General features: G+C 41.1%; 1 protein-coding gene across 9 annotated transcripts in view; it reads right to left on the minus strand.

Annotated features, from left to right (window-relative positions):
• The window catches only part of LOC134541697 (C2 domain-containing protein 5), a 163,678-nt gene that overhangs the window by 24,692 nt on the left and 121,045 nt on the right, over positions 1-17,941 (minus strand). For all 9 annotated transcript variants that reach the window (XM_063385334.1, XM_063385335.1, XM_063385339.1 and 6 more), the window contains one exon: positions 3,800-3,946. In XM_063385334.1, coding sequence (XP_063241404.1) covers positions 3,800-3,946 — 147 coding nt within the window. The remainder of the gene's footprint in view (positions 1-3,799; positions 3,947-17,941) is intronic.

Raw genomic sequence — 17,941 nt, forward strand, 5'->3', positions numbered from 1 at the left:
GCATAAATGTTCTTTTCTGTGAGTTTTCAAGTATGCGTTTTTACAGATGCATATTATGATTTTCATTTACAAATGTTAATATCCAAGATTAATTTTAATTTACCATTATTTTAATTAAACTATTTTTTATATTAAATATAATACTACATAATTATATTAAGGTATGATTATTATACCACATAAATTAATGAATGCTAATAACTATAAATTATTTAGTTACTCAGATTATAAATCTAGCCCAAAAATTCAAATTTTTTAACACAAAAAAAAAACCTTGCTTCAGTTAGATCTCCATTGCAACCACAAGAAGAAACTTCTGACTGACAAAAGAGCTGGTGTATCTCAGAGACATGTACCTGGTTCTTGTGGAGGCTGTGGTACAGGATACACTCGCACATGTACTCAGTGTGTGAGCATGGATAGCCACAAGGAATGACATCTACCTCAGGAATGAGCTAGTGCATCTGGGAGACATGTACCTGGTTCTTGTGGGGGCTGTGGTACAGAATACACTCGCACATGTACTCAGTGTGTGAGCATGGATAGCCACAAGGAATGACATCTACCTCAGGAATGAGCTAGTGCATCTGGGAGACATGTACCTGGTTCTTGTGGGGGCTGTGGTACAGGATACACTCGCACATGTACTCAGTGCGTGAGCATAGATAGCCACAAAAATGACATCTACCTCAGGAATGAGATGGTGTATCTGGGAGACATGTACCTGGTTCTTGTGGGGGCTGTGGTACAGGATACACTCGCACATGTACTCAGTGTGTGAGCATGGATAGCCACAAGGAATGACATCTACCTCAGGAAAGAGCTAGTGCATCTGAGAGACATGTACCTGGTTCTTGTGAGGGCTGTGGTACAGGATACACTCGCACATGTACTCAGTGAGTGAGCATGGATAGCCACAAGGAATGACATCTACCTCAGGAATGAGATGGTGTATCTGGGAGACATGTACCTGGTTCTTGTGGGGGCTGTGGTACAGGATACACTCGCACATGTACTCAGTGTGTGAGCATGGATAGCCACAAGGAATGACATCTACCTCAGGAATGAGATGGTGTATCTGGGAGACATGTACCTGGTTCTTGTGGGGGCTGTGGTACAGGATACACTCGCACATGTACTCAGTGTGTGAGCATGGATAGCCACAAGGAATGACATCTACCTCAGGAATGAGATGGTGCATCTGGGAGACATGTACCTGGTTCTTGTGGGGGCTGTGGTACAGGATACACTCGCACATGTACTCAGTGTGTGAACATGGATAGCCACAAGGAATGACATCTACCTCAGGAATGAGATGGTGTATCTGGGAGACATGTACCTGGTTCTTGTGGGGGCTGTGGTACAGGATACACTCGCACATGTACTCAGTGTGTGAGCATGGATAGCCACAAGGAATGACATCTACCTCAGGAATAAGATGGTGTATCTGGGAGACATGTACCTGGTTCTTGTGGGAGCTGTGGTACAGGATACACTCGCACATGTACACAGTGTGTGAGCATGGATAGCCACAAGGAATGACATCTACCTCAGGAATGAGCTAGTGCATCTGAGAGACATGTACCTGGTTCTTGTGGGGGCTGTGGTACAGGATACACTCGCACATGTACTCAGTGCGTGAGCATGGATAGCCACAAGGAATGACATCTACCTCAGGAATGGGATGGTGTATCTGGGAGACATGTACCTGGTTCTTGTGGGGGCTGTGGTACAGGATACACTCGCACATGTACTCAGTGCGTGAGCATGGATAGCCACAAGGAATGACATCTACCTCAGGAATGAGCTAGTGCATCTGAGAGACATGTACCTGGTTCTTGTGGGGGCTGTGGTACAGGATACACTCGCACATGTACTCAGTGTGTGAGCATGGATAGCCACAAGGAATGACATCTACCTCAGGAATGAGCTGGTGCATCTGGGAGACATGTACCTGGTTCTTGTGGGGGCTGTAGTACATGATACACTCGCACATGTACTCAGTGCGTGAGCATGGATAGCCACAAGGAATGACATCTACCTCAGGAATGAGATGGTGTATCTGGGAGACATGTACCTGGTTCTTGTGGGGGCTGTGGTACAGGATACACTTGCACATGTACTCAGTGCGTGAGCATGGATAGCCACAAGGAATGACATCTACCTCAGGAATGAGATGGTGTATCTGGGAGACATGTACCTGATTCTTGTGGGGGCAGTGGTACAGGATACACTCGCACATGTACTCAGTGCGTGAGCATGGATAGCCACAAGGAATGACATCTACCTCAGGAATGAGATGGTGTATCTGGGAGACATGTACCTGGTTCTTGTGGGGGCTGTGGTACAGGATACACTCGCACATGTACTCAGTGTGTGAGCATGGATAGCCACAAGAAATGACATCTACCTCAGGAATGAGATGGTGTAATTGGGAGACATGTACCTGGTTCTTGTGGGGGCTGTGGTACAGGATACACTCGCACATGTACTCAGTGCGTGAGCATGGATAGCCACAAGGAATGACATCTACCTCAGGAATGAGCTAGTGCATCTGGGAGACATGTACCTGGTTCTTGTGGGGGCTGTGGTACAGGATACACTCGCACATATACTCAGTGTGTGAGCATGGATAGCCACAAGGAATGACATCTACCTCCAGAATGAGCTAGTGCATCTGAGAGACATGTACCTGGTTATTGTGGGGGCTGTGGTACAGGATACACTCGCACATGTACTCAGTGCGTGAGCATGGATAGCCACAAGGAATGACATCTACCTCAGGAATGAGATGGTGTATCTGGGAGACATGTACCTGGTTTTTGTGGGGGCTGTGGTACAGGATACACTCGCACATGTACTCAGAGCGTGAGCATGGATAGCCACAAGGAATGACATCTACCTCAGGAATGAGCTAGTGCATCTGAGAGACATGTACCTGGTTCTTGTGGGGGCTGTGGTACAGGATACACTCGCACATGTACTCAGTGTGTGAGCATGGATAGCCACAAGGAATGACATCTACCTCCAGAATGAGCTAGTGCATCTGAGAGACATGTACCTGGTTCTTGTGGGGGCTGTGGTACAGGATACACTCGCACATGTACTCAGTGTGTGAGCATGGATAGCCACAAGGAATGACATCTACCTCAGGAATGAGATGGTGTATCTGGGAGACATGTACCTGGTTCTTGTGGGGGCTGTGGTACAGGATACACTCGCACATGTACTCAGTGCGTGAGCATGGATAGCCACAAGGAATGACATCTACCTCTGGAATGAGATCGTGTATCTGGGAGACATGTACCTGGTTCTTGTGGGGGCTGTGGTACAGGATACACTCGCACATGTACTCAGTGCGTGAGCATGGATAGCCACAAGGAATGACATCTACCTGAGGAATGAGATGGTGTATCTGGAAGACATGTACCTGGTTCTTGTGGGGGCAGTGGTACAGGATACACTCGCACATGTACTCAGTGTGTGAGCATGGATAGCCACAAGGAATGACATCTACCTCCAGAATGAGCTAGTGCATCTGAGAGACATGTACCTGGTTCTTGTGGGGGCTGTGGTACAGGATACACTCGCACATGTACTCAGTGCGTGAGCATGGATAGCCACAAGGAATGACATCTACCTCCAGAATGAGCTAGTGCATCTGAGAGACATGTACCTGGTTCTTGTGGGGGCTGTGGTACAGGATACACTCGCACATGTACTCAGTGCGTGAGCATGGATAGCCACAAGGAATGACATCTACCTCAGGAATGAGATGGTGTATCTGGGAGACATGTACCTGGTTCTTGTGGGGGCTGTGGTACAGGATACACTCGGAGATGAAGTACGCCACCATGGCATTGCCGCCCAGAGCCGTGACGTGGGCACGGACTATCGCCAGCACCTCGGTCACGAAGCTGTGCACGAACCCGCTGAGACCGCCGCACTGTGGACAACCAGTCACCACTTATCATCAATCAAACATTACAAACTCATGGAATTTTGCAAGTGAAAAAAATACAAATTTTTAATTAAAATATAATATTATGATGTTCAATTCACTTCAAGATAAAGTGAAATATAATTTTTCGACTTTTTGTACAATACACAAAATAACATTTTCTTGGCCAACAGGGCCTCCACCCTTCTTACAAGCCACAAAGTGACTCGCGAACCCCCCCCCCCCCTCCCCTTAAGTGCTTAAATCTTACCTCAAAGTACGTTGCGTATTTATTATTCTAAGCCAGTCACATGTTCCCTTATTTTAATATTTCAGTAGAAGAAATTGTGTTACAACTCAAAATACGAGATTTTTCAGTACACTGATTTAATTGAATCTTTGTTTTTTTTTTTCCAACTGGATACTCTAACGTGTTCAGAGTTAGAATACTATTGAAATTTTCATCAAAGTTACACATTTGTATTTCATTTAATGTTAGATTAAAAACCCTTCTTCACTCGCGCAATTTCAGGTCAATGCTTAAATATTCCAAAACATTTTCCAAAAAATATACACGTAAAATTTGTTAGGTGCATAATAGATTTATTTCATAACAAAAGCGTTTAAGAATATATATTTTTAAGTGGTTATAGGTAGCCCTTTTTAATTTTGGTAATATATCAATTACCTGATTTTAAAAATTATGTTTTAGAATGTTCGACAACTTATTTCACCTTGATGAAAATCACTTTACCACCTTTTCATTTTATCAAGTAGACAATTTAAAAAAATTGTAAAAAATGCTCATACTTAATTTAAACAATGTTCATGCCAATATTTACACATTATAGACTTTAGTTTACTATGGTTCAAGCTATGCTTAGAATAATGAAATAATTTCACCTTATTACAAATACCTCCCATTATTTAAGGATATTTGATACATTCGCATCTTAATTTCAAATAAAGAGTGCAGATATCAAATTTATTATCCAACGTATTAGTTGATTCTTAGTATGCATAGTAAAACTAAAATAAAAAACTAATTTTTTTTAACCTTCTCCTCTTTTCCGCCACGAATGCCGATGTAATAATTCAAAACTAAGTAAATATGGAAATATATGTTAACCAAACAAAAATAAACTCACCTGGTTTTTTCTACCACAAATGTGAATTCCAAAATATGAATTATAAATATGTATTAGGTTTAGTTTAATTTTATCCGGTCATACTGAATTAATGGATTTCATAACTTTTTTTTTAAAAAGTAATATTAATCCCTGTTAAAACTTAAAGAGGTGATATTTCAGAAAAAGTAGTATAATAGAAGATAGCCAAAAATAGGTTTATTTATCACTTTCAATGTGTTAAATAAAGTTAGATTTTATGAAAAAAAAAATTTTTTTTAATGTTAAAATTTTATATACAATATTTCACCTCTTAAACTTCAGCAAATACTAAAAAAAAAAGAGTTGGTAGGTTTTGCATGTTTATAAATCATACCACGTAACTTACAAACTGCTTGATTAGCTTCAGAGATTCTACTTTTATAATAAAAAATATTGACAGTTTTTTTTTTTTTTTTTTTTACCTTTTTGCTGTAGAATATGGAAAAATGTTAACGGTTAAAACATGATATTAAATCGTAATTCTGTATGTTGTTGTTCTTAAGTTTAACTTCATTTTAATTGGCTTGAATATATGATTTAATACTATGTTACGTACGCTGGGCTGCAGGTAAACACTCAAAAATGAATAATTAAATTAAGGCCTTGGAAGCGTCAGCCCAGAAAACAAAACACAACAACAACAACAACAACAACAACAATAATCACAGAGGTGCCCAGACGTCGTACAAAAGAATTTTATTCATAACCTCCTATAGGAACTCTAGGAGGCTATGTGGATCGAGGATGAATAATAGTGAAATAACAAGACTGTTGGTTTGATTTATATAACTGCCCTTTTACTAAAATAATTTACTTATATTATTTTGTATCTTTTAATTACACATGTATTAAAATATATTAATCACAAAAAGGAGGGAGCCCCGGGGCAACAAAATACATATAAAAGTAAAACAATAATACCTCTTGAAATTAACACTGGTTTTAAGTGAGCTCGCAGGCTCAAAAGAAAGAAACAATTACATTGTGTTTTTAATTTTCTTTTCAAATGAAATTTAATTATATCCTGTGTCCTGGCACCGGAGGTTTCGGTAGATTAAAGTCCAGAAGGAATCATTTTGTGTAGAAAGTTGTATCTCGACCGGAGAGGGGAGAAAACTTCTGACTGCATGAGCCCAATCACGGACTGCTAATTTGGCCGCGAAGTTCCATTATAATTTGGGGTCTTGAAGCTAATCTTGCAGCTAAACTTGCAGCTAGTCTTTGGAGTTAAACTTGGAGATAAACTTGGAGATAAACTTGGAGATAAACTTGGAGATAAACTTGGAGCTAAACTTGGAGATAAACTTTGGAGCTGAACTTGGAGCTGAACTTGGAGCTAATTTTGGAGATAAACTTGGAGATAAACTTCGAAGCTGAACTTGGAGATAAACTTGGAGATAAACTTGGAGATAAACTTGGAAGCTTAACTTGGAAGCTTAACTTGGAGCTAATTTTGGACCTCAACTTGGACCCCACCCAAAACAGCGTGGTGAAGTCATGTAGGCTGGCTCCAAGGGCAGAGAAGGCAGCTCCCGGCACGGAAGTTCGCGGTAGTCATGATGAGATATAATGAAATAAATTTAGATTAGCAAAAAACTATTGCGGGCAGCAAAATTTAAAAATAAGAAAATTGAGGCCTCTATGCCTTGACGTTGGTGACTACATGACGTAGTGTCGAGTCTTGGACGAACAGAGAGATTGACTCTCGCTAATCGTGACGTGTGGTCCGCGCAGACCAGATGCTGCCCGCCGAATCCTCGAAAAATGGCGTCGGGGCACCTAATTAAAGAAAGTAACTGCCCCCATTCAAAGAAAGGGGGGGGGGGGGATGATTGCCCGAAGGTGTCCGGAAATGCCCGAAGGGGCGAAGCAGACTTCAAAACGCTCGCCGCGCTCTCACGCGATACGCCGGCGAACTAAGATCGAAATCGCACTGCGACTGCTGCCAAGGTCGATTATGACAAGCTGTCTCTTATGGGAGGGATGAGTAGTGCGCTCTGGCGGCCAAGACGAGAACCTGCCTGGAGGGTCACAGAAACGTCCGCTAGAGAGCACTGAGCCCGCTCGCGACCAGCGCACAGAGCGAGGTTAGGAATTTTTCCGCCGCTAGACTTCGCTGAGGGCTCTTTTTGAAAAGGGCGAAAGTCCTTGAAGAGACAATGTCCCTGCCTGGGTTCACGGGAGGTCGTTGCTCCGGGTTGGAGTTCTCGTGAAGCCACAGGTGGGAGATGAGGGGAGGGGGGTTTAAATTTGCTAAGTCGCCTGGGAAAGGCGTCATGTGGATCGTCCCGAGGCGTCGCCGGGGGCTGTAACTTAGTCCAGTACGTGCTGGCAAAACCCTTACCTATGCTTGCCTCCGAGAAATGAAAGTTGCTAGCAGAGGGCTTGGGGTAGCGTTCGCTAGCACGAAAAGTCATTCTGTTACAGGGAGAAAACATGATGTGAACCGCGGCCGAGATGCAGCGATAGCCAATCGTCAGCAAACAGTATCTAATTGAAGCCTGCGAACAAGCGCAGGTGCACTGGGTTGCACAAGATTACGTCGGAGTGTACAGTAATGGAAACAAAATTAAAGGAAATTAAAAATGCAAATTTATTATTTGGTTTATTTCTTTAAAAAGTACAAATTAAATTTAAAATTCAAAATTTGTGCCCAAAAGTGGCACTGAAACGGCAAAACTATTAAGCTAAGGTGCGCGGGTGCCCTCACGCTACTTTTGGGGTAGAATATCGAAAAATGGCCAAAGTACTCTAAATAATGAATTACTTACATTATAGGGTTAAGATTTTTACATCCCTACAATGAGATCGTACCGCTGCGATGAGATCGTATCCTTGTGATAAGATCGTATCCTACCAAGTTGAATACATAATAAGTAAACACAAATATGTTACACATACTAAATTATTTAACTAAAATGGGATTATTTATAAATTATTTAGAGTACTTCGACATATACAAAACTTTTATTAATATTTTTGTGTGGTATTTCTCCACAACCTGATCTAGATAAGGCAAATTATAATTGTCCGTGGGAAAAAGAGCATTCTCTCAAATCTATTCTATTATACAGAAAATTTTGTCCCTGAGCTTCATTTATCGTGACTGCAGACGATACCTTTACAGGAAATTGTAAACTTTTAAAACTAAATGGTAAATCTGTGGGTATCATGGGAATGCGAGTTATTAGTGCAGTTTGTCCAACTGCTGGCTCAGTCAAAACTATAGCTACTATGACACTGTTTCTTAAAAATGTCACTTGAAGTCTGGTTCCGTTATATTAATTTGGTGGTCTATAATTGGCACGCCAATTTTTAATTTCAACGAATGTGGGGGTAGCCCACATGGATTCAATGAATTTATTGATCCATGCTGGTTTAAATGGCAAGGTAGTAGACGATGTCGCCTGGTCGTTTAGACATTATTTTGTCGTTGATGGCGTCAACAGTTATATTTTTGCCAGCTAAAAATGGCCTCTCATAAATACATTAACATTTTTTTTTTCATGGATATTGGCTGGATGCGAATACACTTGAGAGATAAGTTCTTCAATGTTGGTTACAATCTCGCCAAGATCTTTATCATTGGCAATTTTTTGTCTGATTCACATACTTTACCATCACCAATAAAAAGGAGCTTTATTGGGAAATATGTACTTCCTCCACCTAAGTGACTCCTCATGTTGGTATTCAGCTTCAAGGATTCAAAAGACTTCCACAATGGGAAAGATTTGAAGCAATATTTAATAATATCTGCTCTAATTACCAACTATTTACAAGCAATTTTTGTCTGAAATCACTAAAAATCATAAAAGTAATTCCACTGATAACTTTATTTAGGCTTATGTCTCTGAGAGTTGTATCTAAGGTCTCCACGTGAGATCTATGAGTCATAGTGCACTCATCCCATATTATTAGGCTTGCATCTTGCAAGACCTTGACCAATGAGCTATTTTTACGGATAGAGGACACGCTGTCTCTTTCAAGTGATACTGTAAGGAGTAGTTTAAAAGTGGAATGAAACGTCCTTCCTCCTGTCAATAGTTTGGTAGCAATACCTGACGACGCAACGGCTTTGGCTATTTTCCCCAGTGAGATAACTTTCGCTAATACTAAATTGGTCACAAAATTCTTGCCAGTACCACCTGGAGCATATAAAAAAAACAATGTTTCACCTTCGTCAGCGGGAAAAAAAAACATTTTTAAAGGAGATTTATAAGCGAAAATAGATCACTTACTAACTTAGGGTCATATTTGGAAATATATTAATTCAATTCAATTAAACCACATGGTCTCTGCAATACTTCTTCTAGAAGGCCATATTATTAGTATTATCGGAAATCATTATTATTGTTACGAACATGAGCAAGGCCGCGACATGTGCAGGTGCATAGCTGGCTGGCGGCTGCCGCAATATGATATGCACCACGCGTGCCTGGAAGATTACAAGGATTGTCGCTTGCCCCCCTCCTTCCCTCCGCTCACCACGCGGCGCTGATAGCTAAGACTCCTGACACCTCACAGCTGCGGAGTTATGCGAGCCGCCGACACGTGTTTCGAGAGATTTCTGCCATCGGGTCGGCGTGGAATAACGCGACTGGCCCCAGCCGCACTCGCGAATTCGAGAAGGCGCCTGGGCTTTAATACGCATGGGACGCCAGCCTCGGGGGGAGTTGAGAGAGAGTTCAGACGGGAGCTTTCCCGTGGCGGAGTTTCGGGGCGATAGAGCAGCGAAGTCCCTGGACGAAAATTTCAGGGCGGAGAGTTCAGCTCTGAGCGATAGTGTCGCGGGCGCGGCAGAGTCCCGAGCGAAGTTGCGAGCGAGGCGTCGAGCAGATCCTCGGCGATGGCAAGTGCGTCGGCGGCGGCGGAGTCCCGCGGCGGAGACCCACGAGGGGTGCTGCGGCGAGAGTTGCGCCAGAGGTGCGGCCGAGCGAGGTGTGTGGATTGTAAGAAACGAGTGACTGGGGAAGCAACATTTTTTTAAGTGCAATTAATTATTTGCCATTTTAGAAGATTAATTGTAAGTCACATAAGTAGTGGTCATCAAAAAAACTGTGTAGTGTAATAAAATATTTAATTGGGCTATCCTTTACGAACCCGGTAAATCGCAACAGTATAAAAATAGGCATCTGAGCCCAGGCTTTCGCAGGTAGAAATGTGTAGCCGACCACCATCTTAGATTGTGACATCACGACGGCCATCTTGAATGTCTTTGACCTTAACATTTCGAACCCGGCTGACATCTTGGATTCCCTTTTTTAACTCCGCCATTATGTTTTCTAGAATTTTCCGCCATTTTGAATTCAAACATTTTGTTTTCTAGAACTTTCCATCATCTAACACCCCTCTCCCTAAAGTTGCGATTTTCGTTTTGGGCCACCATCTTGAAAATCCATAATTTTTATGCGGAACACACAGTACACACACTGAACACACAAAACACACAGTATACACACGCTGGACACACAATACACACACTGAACACACATTAGATGCACAGTGGAAACACTGGCCACAAAGTACACACAATACTAAGACTGAACACGCACTGGACACACAGTACACACACTGAACACACAATGGACAAACAGTACACACAGTACACATAATGGACGCACAGTACACACATTAAACGGAATGAACACACGGTACACACACGAACATAGATTTACACACATGGAACCACATTACACACATACAGGACATGAAATGAACACAAACACAATACAAACAGAACATGTAATGGACATAAAATGCAGACATTTAACATGCAGACATTTAAGATGCAGTTGTGTGAACTCAGCCCTAGAAATCATAATTTATTAAATAATAAAAATAATTTTTAAAATCTAAAATATAATTTATTATTTTTATTTAAACAAATGCAGGTAAAGCAAGTCATTATTGTATGTAGCCAGCTTCCCTCAGTTCTTTGTTTGAAGACTACTTCATTGATGTATGAACAGTTTCCTGCACAAAGCGAAGCATGTGAAGTCATTACCCATAAACCAATATGTTAGGATCTTCCCATGATGAGTAATTAATCTCTTCTTATATCCATCTTTCTTGCATTTTTATTATAAATACTTTAAATATCACTTTTTTCCATTTATCATCGTAAGCTTTATCAGAATAATTAATTTTATTACAAGTTTCTATCGTTTTAATCTCAGGACTTCATCACAGTCTTTGATCGCGTCACCAGCTTCAGAGTCACTGTCGCCATCACCATAGAAATTGTAATGGCCTTTGGGTCAATAATATATTTAGTAAAAATAAATAAAATTATAATAATTTACCTTGTAAGTGGCTGGCATATAAAAAAGAAAAAAACAGGTTAAAAAAACTTAGTACACCTGAGGCGACACAAAAGGCCAAGCAAAGAAAATATATTGCCTCCCTGTGAAACGCTTCTCGTGCCTCAAAATTATATTATTTTAATTTAATAAGAAAAAAACCTTGGAAACAGCTGGGCAAAATTATAGAGAAAAAAATACAAGTGTTACCAGAGGGGGCACGAGGTGGTGAACAAGACAAATTTATACTCCCTACACACACAAGCAACTTGGGAGCTAGTGGATCGTTTAAATGGATTAAGGAATATGAAAAATAAATAAACACTTCATAAATAGCTTGGTCTATAGGTTCCCTGGTTTATTTTAATAGGTTTTGTTTTGGCATTGCAATAATATATTAACAAGTCACAAAAATAAGGGGCCGCCCCGAAATTATTTAAAACAATTTATATTAATTAAACATGATCACAGAGCAAACAAAAATTGAAATATTCCACCTTATTAGATTCTTGCGATGATTACATAAATAACAGTCTCATTGATTTTACCTATTCCCATCAATTAAGTTCTTAAGGCACTGTTCGCTGGTATGCATTTAATTAACTTAGTTCATTATATGTAAGGGGAAATATATTTTTAATATCACCCGGGTCTTCAAAGGATGACGTCGGGCCGGGAGGAAAGCTCTTCTTAGGGGGAAAAGCAGCTGGAGGTTCTGCACAACATGATGGGTGTAATTTCGGCACCCAACTGTTGGACCCTGTCTGAAACACAAGCCAAATTCCAAACAAATTAGACCTGCTTCCAGACAGTCAAACACAGTCGGCGCGAAGGCCAACAAACGGGAATTCGGGGAGGAAAAGGATCAAAGTCACTCACCAAACAGGGTGATGTCTCGCGCCGACATCCAAATGGCGCGGACCGAGGATATCGCGGATGACGCAACCGAAATCAAGTGAAATAAAAAAAAATTAATAAGATTTTAACTGAGACATGACTAGTTCTAAATGTTCCTACTGACTGGCTACTGAATTTTTAGCTGGGATCACATCCCTTAAGACTACATTCTTGATTCAAATGAGCACGTCGTTGCCGAAAAGCCTCTTAGCGCAGAGGACGCCGAGAAGACGTGGTAAGTAGCCGAGGTCAGAGTACTAAGTGCCCGCGATGGCGGACAAAGCTCCTAATTAAAATGGGCGCTAGGGCCCTAGGGAGAAGGAGGGGGAAGGTTCGGCTTTGGACCGAACATATCCGGAGGTGCCCGACGTGGTCGTAGCCACGACTTCAGTTTTTTGCGCCAAAGAGCGACTGCTGCGGTCTCTACCGGCAGGTACAGAAAACAACATACAATCGACTATTACAGACCGCGAGGAGGAAGCATAGGGCCTTATGGCGTAGCTGGTGGTGCACTCTAGCGGCGTAAAGGGGAACTAACGGAGGAGTTAACAAGATCGCCCACAGGTGTCGCGGGCGTCAGCTCCACGAGCTGGCGCCAAGAGAAGACATTACAGTTTCTGCCTCTAGATGTCATGGGGGGGCTCTTTAGGGCAAGGGAGAATGTCCTTGGAGAAGGCCGCCGCCTTGGCGGGGTTCACGTCAGGTCAATGGTCCTAGGTTAATTTCTCAGAACTGAAGGGGGAGAGGGGAGGGTGGACAGAAAAGCGCAACGACGCTGGGAACGAGCGTCTACAGGAGACTCGTTCGTGCCGAGACTCGCTAGTCTCAGCGGGTCTCTGAGAAGTAGCAGCTTGCAGGCCAGAAGCTGCTCTATGCGATTTTAGTCATGCAAGGAATTAATATTACAAACCCCGGACGTGACTGCAGGCGAGAGAAATTTCAACCGGGCTGCTCTCGTCCACATTACACTAGCCAAATATCAGATTTGCCCCTGAGAAAGGTGCTTCGGTCCACTGCCGCAAAGTTTAAATACTTGGCGTACACCAGCCTAACAAAGAGTAAATCACCCCTTCAGTAACCAAATTATAAAAAAATAAAATTTCCAAAATAATTTAAAACTATAATAACAAGTTTTAAAAAACGTGTCGAAATTCCTAGTTTCCGGCACACCTGTAAACACTGTGGATCGGTAACTTTATATTAATAAATAAAAAAAATGCAGTTTTGTATATAGACATGCTTCGATTTATTTTACTTATTATGTATGAATTAAAACAAAAGGAAATAAACATAAGTTAAGTTTATGACATAGTTAAATTTATAATAGGGCCAGTCCGAAAATAATTACACAAATGCATTAAGACATAATTAAAAATAGAATATAATACAATATGTTAACATCTATATAGAAATCACAAACACATTTGTTTGGTATATAAATATAAAAATTTGGCGGTATTAAAATTTCGCATTTTTGCTCGACTTGCTGACATCCTAATTCTTGCGGATATAGCCCGCTGTTAGTGTGTTACGGAACAAAAAGAGTCCTAAGTCGTTGTGGAGAATTTGGAAGTTTAAAGTCTATAGCCGGTGGATTTGGATTGGTTATTTCTTATGATGACTGGAAGACCATTTGGCCGCAATCTCAGCTCCGGTTCTTGGACCCTGTCTGCGAACAAGACATATCCAAAGGAATTAGACCTAGTCAGCAGACAGTCGTAAATAGGCAAAAATGCCCGCAAAAAAGGGAAATATAGGGGAAGAGAATGGGTATCAAAAACTCACCAAAGCAGGGTATTGTTCCTGGAATCAGGAGGTGTCTCGCCGAGGTGCCCACGAAACTCGGCGCGAAACTAGCGCCTTGGATGCAGAAGCACTCATAATTTAAAAAATTAACCAAACTTGAACTATAATACTGACTGTTTACAAAAAGGTAACCAAAAACGAGATTTGAGAAAACATTCCTTGACAAGGCGACAACATCTTAGTTGAAGTAGTGAAGCCGAATATAGCTGAGCGCTGGCCAAGAAAGATGCAGTCAGTTGGAAGTCGCGCCAAGAAGTCCATGGTATGGCACCTGTGTCGCTTAATTAAATACGGTGCTTCACCTTGCAAGGAAGAGGGGATACTTCTGCTTCAGGGCTGAAAAGTTCCGAAGATGTCCAAGGGAGGGGTCGAGAAAGACCGACTTCGGGTGGCTCGGAAGAGAACGACAGGAGAACATTTGTTGTGTGGGTCGCTAGAGGGCAGGTGTGTTGAGCAAAAATTCTAACAACAAGGGGAAGTAGTTGACAAATCCGCCACTAGAGGTCAGAGGCGGTACATTCGAACACCAGTGGCCAGTCCTCGAGACAGGCCATCACTAGCCGGGGTTAAGTACCGGTCAATGCTCTGGGTGGTGATTTGTGGAATAGAGGGAGGAGGCGGGGTGCTGGCTTGCGAGAAATGTCTTACCCGGGGCACCTACACATGCTCGACAGCCCTGGAACATGAGAATGGGGCATGACTGTAAGTGCTCACCTCAGGCGAGCTCTGAGAAACGAGCTGCCCTGGGAAGCTACAGGGACAAGCGGTCCTGGTCACGACAGTAGGCAGGAAACACCGGTTGTGGACTGAGGTGGGGAGAATATGAGGAAAGATGCTAGCCTCGCAAAGGATCGGCAAAATCTGAGATACTGCGCTGGGAACGACTCGAGGAACAAGCCAAACAATTAAGTGGGAGGTTACAGTGAGTGGAACCAGTTTAAATTCAAGCTATAAAATTACTGTTAAGATGGTAATTTAAAGTTCAAATTTAAAAATTATGCCGAAAATCACTATTGGCAGCACAAAGTCAGCATCTACAGCTGAATTACTGTAATAACTCGAAATCGTTGAAATAGAAGCTTCTTTATCGACTAAAATCTTCCTTCTTTAGTGTCTATCATTATTCCAAAGTGCGGAGGATCTACTTGATATGAGCTCGATGTCTTCACACTTTTCATGCTGATGATACTTCCATTAGTTTCAGTTTTCCTTAAACCATCAGCATCCATCAATTAGGTTCTTCGTCACGATCAGGAGAGCTAATAACATCACTCTTCCTTAGTGTAGTGTCTTTATCGATGTCCTATATCCCGTAAGTGGGGTTGGCTTTACATGTTCTGCCATGACTCTTTAAGCTGTCAATTCGTGTTAACAACCTGCTACAAAGATTACAGCTTAACAATTTGCATAGTGGGTTTTTAGCACAATCATTCTTCCCGTGACATCTAGCATTCCTTCTCAGATCAAAATCCTTGCTACAGTATCTACAGCGGCTTCCTTTTGATTCAGCTGCAGACAACAAACCAAGATCCACGTTAGCTTCTCTGACTAATGATGTGAAAATTGAGATTTTTATTTAGAAACAATTACTTAAATACGAATTTGAATAGTTCATCAGCAAAAGTTGATTTTCAATTTTGAAAGACTTGTGGTCAAATAGTTCTGCTTATCAACAACAGGGGCCTATTCCACGAAGGTACAAGTTACAAATTACAGGCAAAATTATATACAAGTTGTAGAAAAGCGGTAGGTATTGTGTTCCACAAAAGTACAAGTAAAGACTTGTAAATCCCAGTGAATTGTAACAAGTTACAGGTGTTTTTCTACAATTGTACAAGCTCTTCGCAAAGAAAAAGTACAAGGTTTAACTTAAACTTGTAGAATAGTTAATACAAGTCTACCTACCTCTTGAGGTAGGTTAAAGTGTGTTGTTATCAGAAACAAACATGTGGGATACTTCATCAGATGAAGAAAATGAGAATGCTCATCCACTTATTAGACGAAGGATATTCAGAATACGCACGAATCACAGTTTTGAAAGCATGTTTGAATTTAATGAGAGATTTAGAATAAGTACTGCCAAACTTCAATTATTACTTAATGATAAAGGACATAGACTTCATCGCCACACTAATAGGAGTAAAGCATTACCAGCAAAATTGGAGTTATGTGTTGCTCTACACTGGATGGGAACTGGTGGACAATATCATTCTGTTGCAGATATGCATGGCATAGGTAAGGCTAGTGTGTGTCATTCTGTTCATAATGTGGTAACTGCTGTAAATGCAATAAAATTCCCTCAAGTGGTTGACTGGCCTGAAGATATGGTGCAAGTGTCTGCAGCATTTTATGCTATTGCTATAAAAATAGATTCACCTAACGCTAACGAAGTGCAGTACGTGAACAGACAAGGAAATCATTCTTTGAACTGCATGGTAGTTTGTGGTCCAGACTGCTCATTCTATTATTGGAGTGCTAGGTGGCCAGGAAGTGTACATGATGCCAGAGTGCTTAGAAACAGCACACTAAATCAGCGCATGGAAGAAGGTTGGAGACCAGTACCTGGTGCCATAATTTTGGCAGACTCGTGTTATCCATTGAAAGAATGGTTGAATCCACCGGTCATGAATGCTCCTCAAGATCCTGCAGTGGTAAGATTTAACAGGGCACACAAATCCACACGCCGGTTAGTTGAAAACTCACTGGGAATTCTCAAAGAGAAATTTCCATGTCTGAAGCACTTACGCATAAAGCCATTATTTGCAGCTCAAGTATTTAAGTGCTGTACTGCACTATGTAACATTGCTCGAAGTGAGGATGGTGTGCAGCCCTTGATAGAAGCGGATGAAGAGCAAGACGATGTCGAAATGGATCACAATGACGTTAATATACACCCTGCAGCCCAACAATGGCTGGCACAGTTGATTCATAATTTTAGTTAGATACAAATTATTATGAAAGAATTGAAAAACTGGTATGTAGGACTACATTTTCAATTTCATTTATTGTTCAATTTTTTTTATAATAGCATATGTTAATGGAATGCTGAGATTTCAATAAAACTTTTACAAATAGGCTACAGCTTCCATTCAAATGTATTGTTGAAATTAATTACTTCGAAAAAGTAATAAAATATAAATAATTTGAAAAACCATTCAAGAGTTGTGATCAGTTGACTACTCAATGTTCTTGGATTGAACCATCTAATGTCACATAAATAGTGTCACCATCGATAGGCAAGTCCTTTGTGAAATTAGAACCAGGAATTCCCAGCTCTTTCTCAAGTTATAAAATTTTTAAACTTTTCAAATAGCTTTCTTTTTCTAGTAGTTCAACCTGTAATTTCAATTTCTTAAGCCATAGATTATTTTCTTCTCCCATATCATTTCCTCTTTTTGGTTTGGGATGGTTAACTTGTTTGCAATTCGTAGAGGGCAGTGTTTTGCTATTGCTGATATATGTCATCAAAGTGTCTGCACTACTTGTAGGGTTTATACTTTCTAACACAGGTTTGTCCTGCCATTTTTCAGGGCATTCTAAACCAACAACTGATGGCGTTTCTCTGCCAATAATATCCAATACGTACTGCATTGTCTACATCAGTTATTTTGCTTAAAACCCCACCTCCACTTCCTGTCTGTTTTTTGTTGTCAATTTTCTTCTGCAACAAAAAATGCATATTATTAATTAGCCTCTATTAACATACTTAAGAATTGTTTACTTTGATATATAGGTGCCTTAAAAAATGTTTCAATTTCTTTTATAGTTGTACATGGAATTCGTAACCAATGCTGTTCCCTAAGTGAGGTTAGGTAGTTCATTTACAAATG

The sequence above is a fragment of the Bacillus rossius genome (genome assembly GCF_032445375.1).
Source record: "Bacillus rossius redtenbacheri isolate Brsri chromosome 4 unlocalized genomic scaffold, Brsri_v3 Brsri_v3_scf4_1, whole genome shotgun sequence".
NCBI lineage: Eukaryota > Metazoa > Arthropoda > Insecta > Phasmatodea > Bacillidae > Bacillus > Bacillus rossius.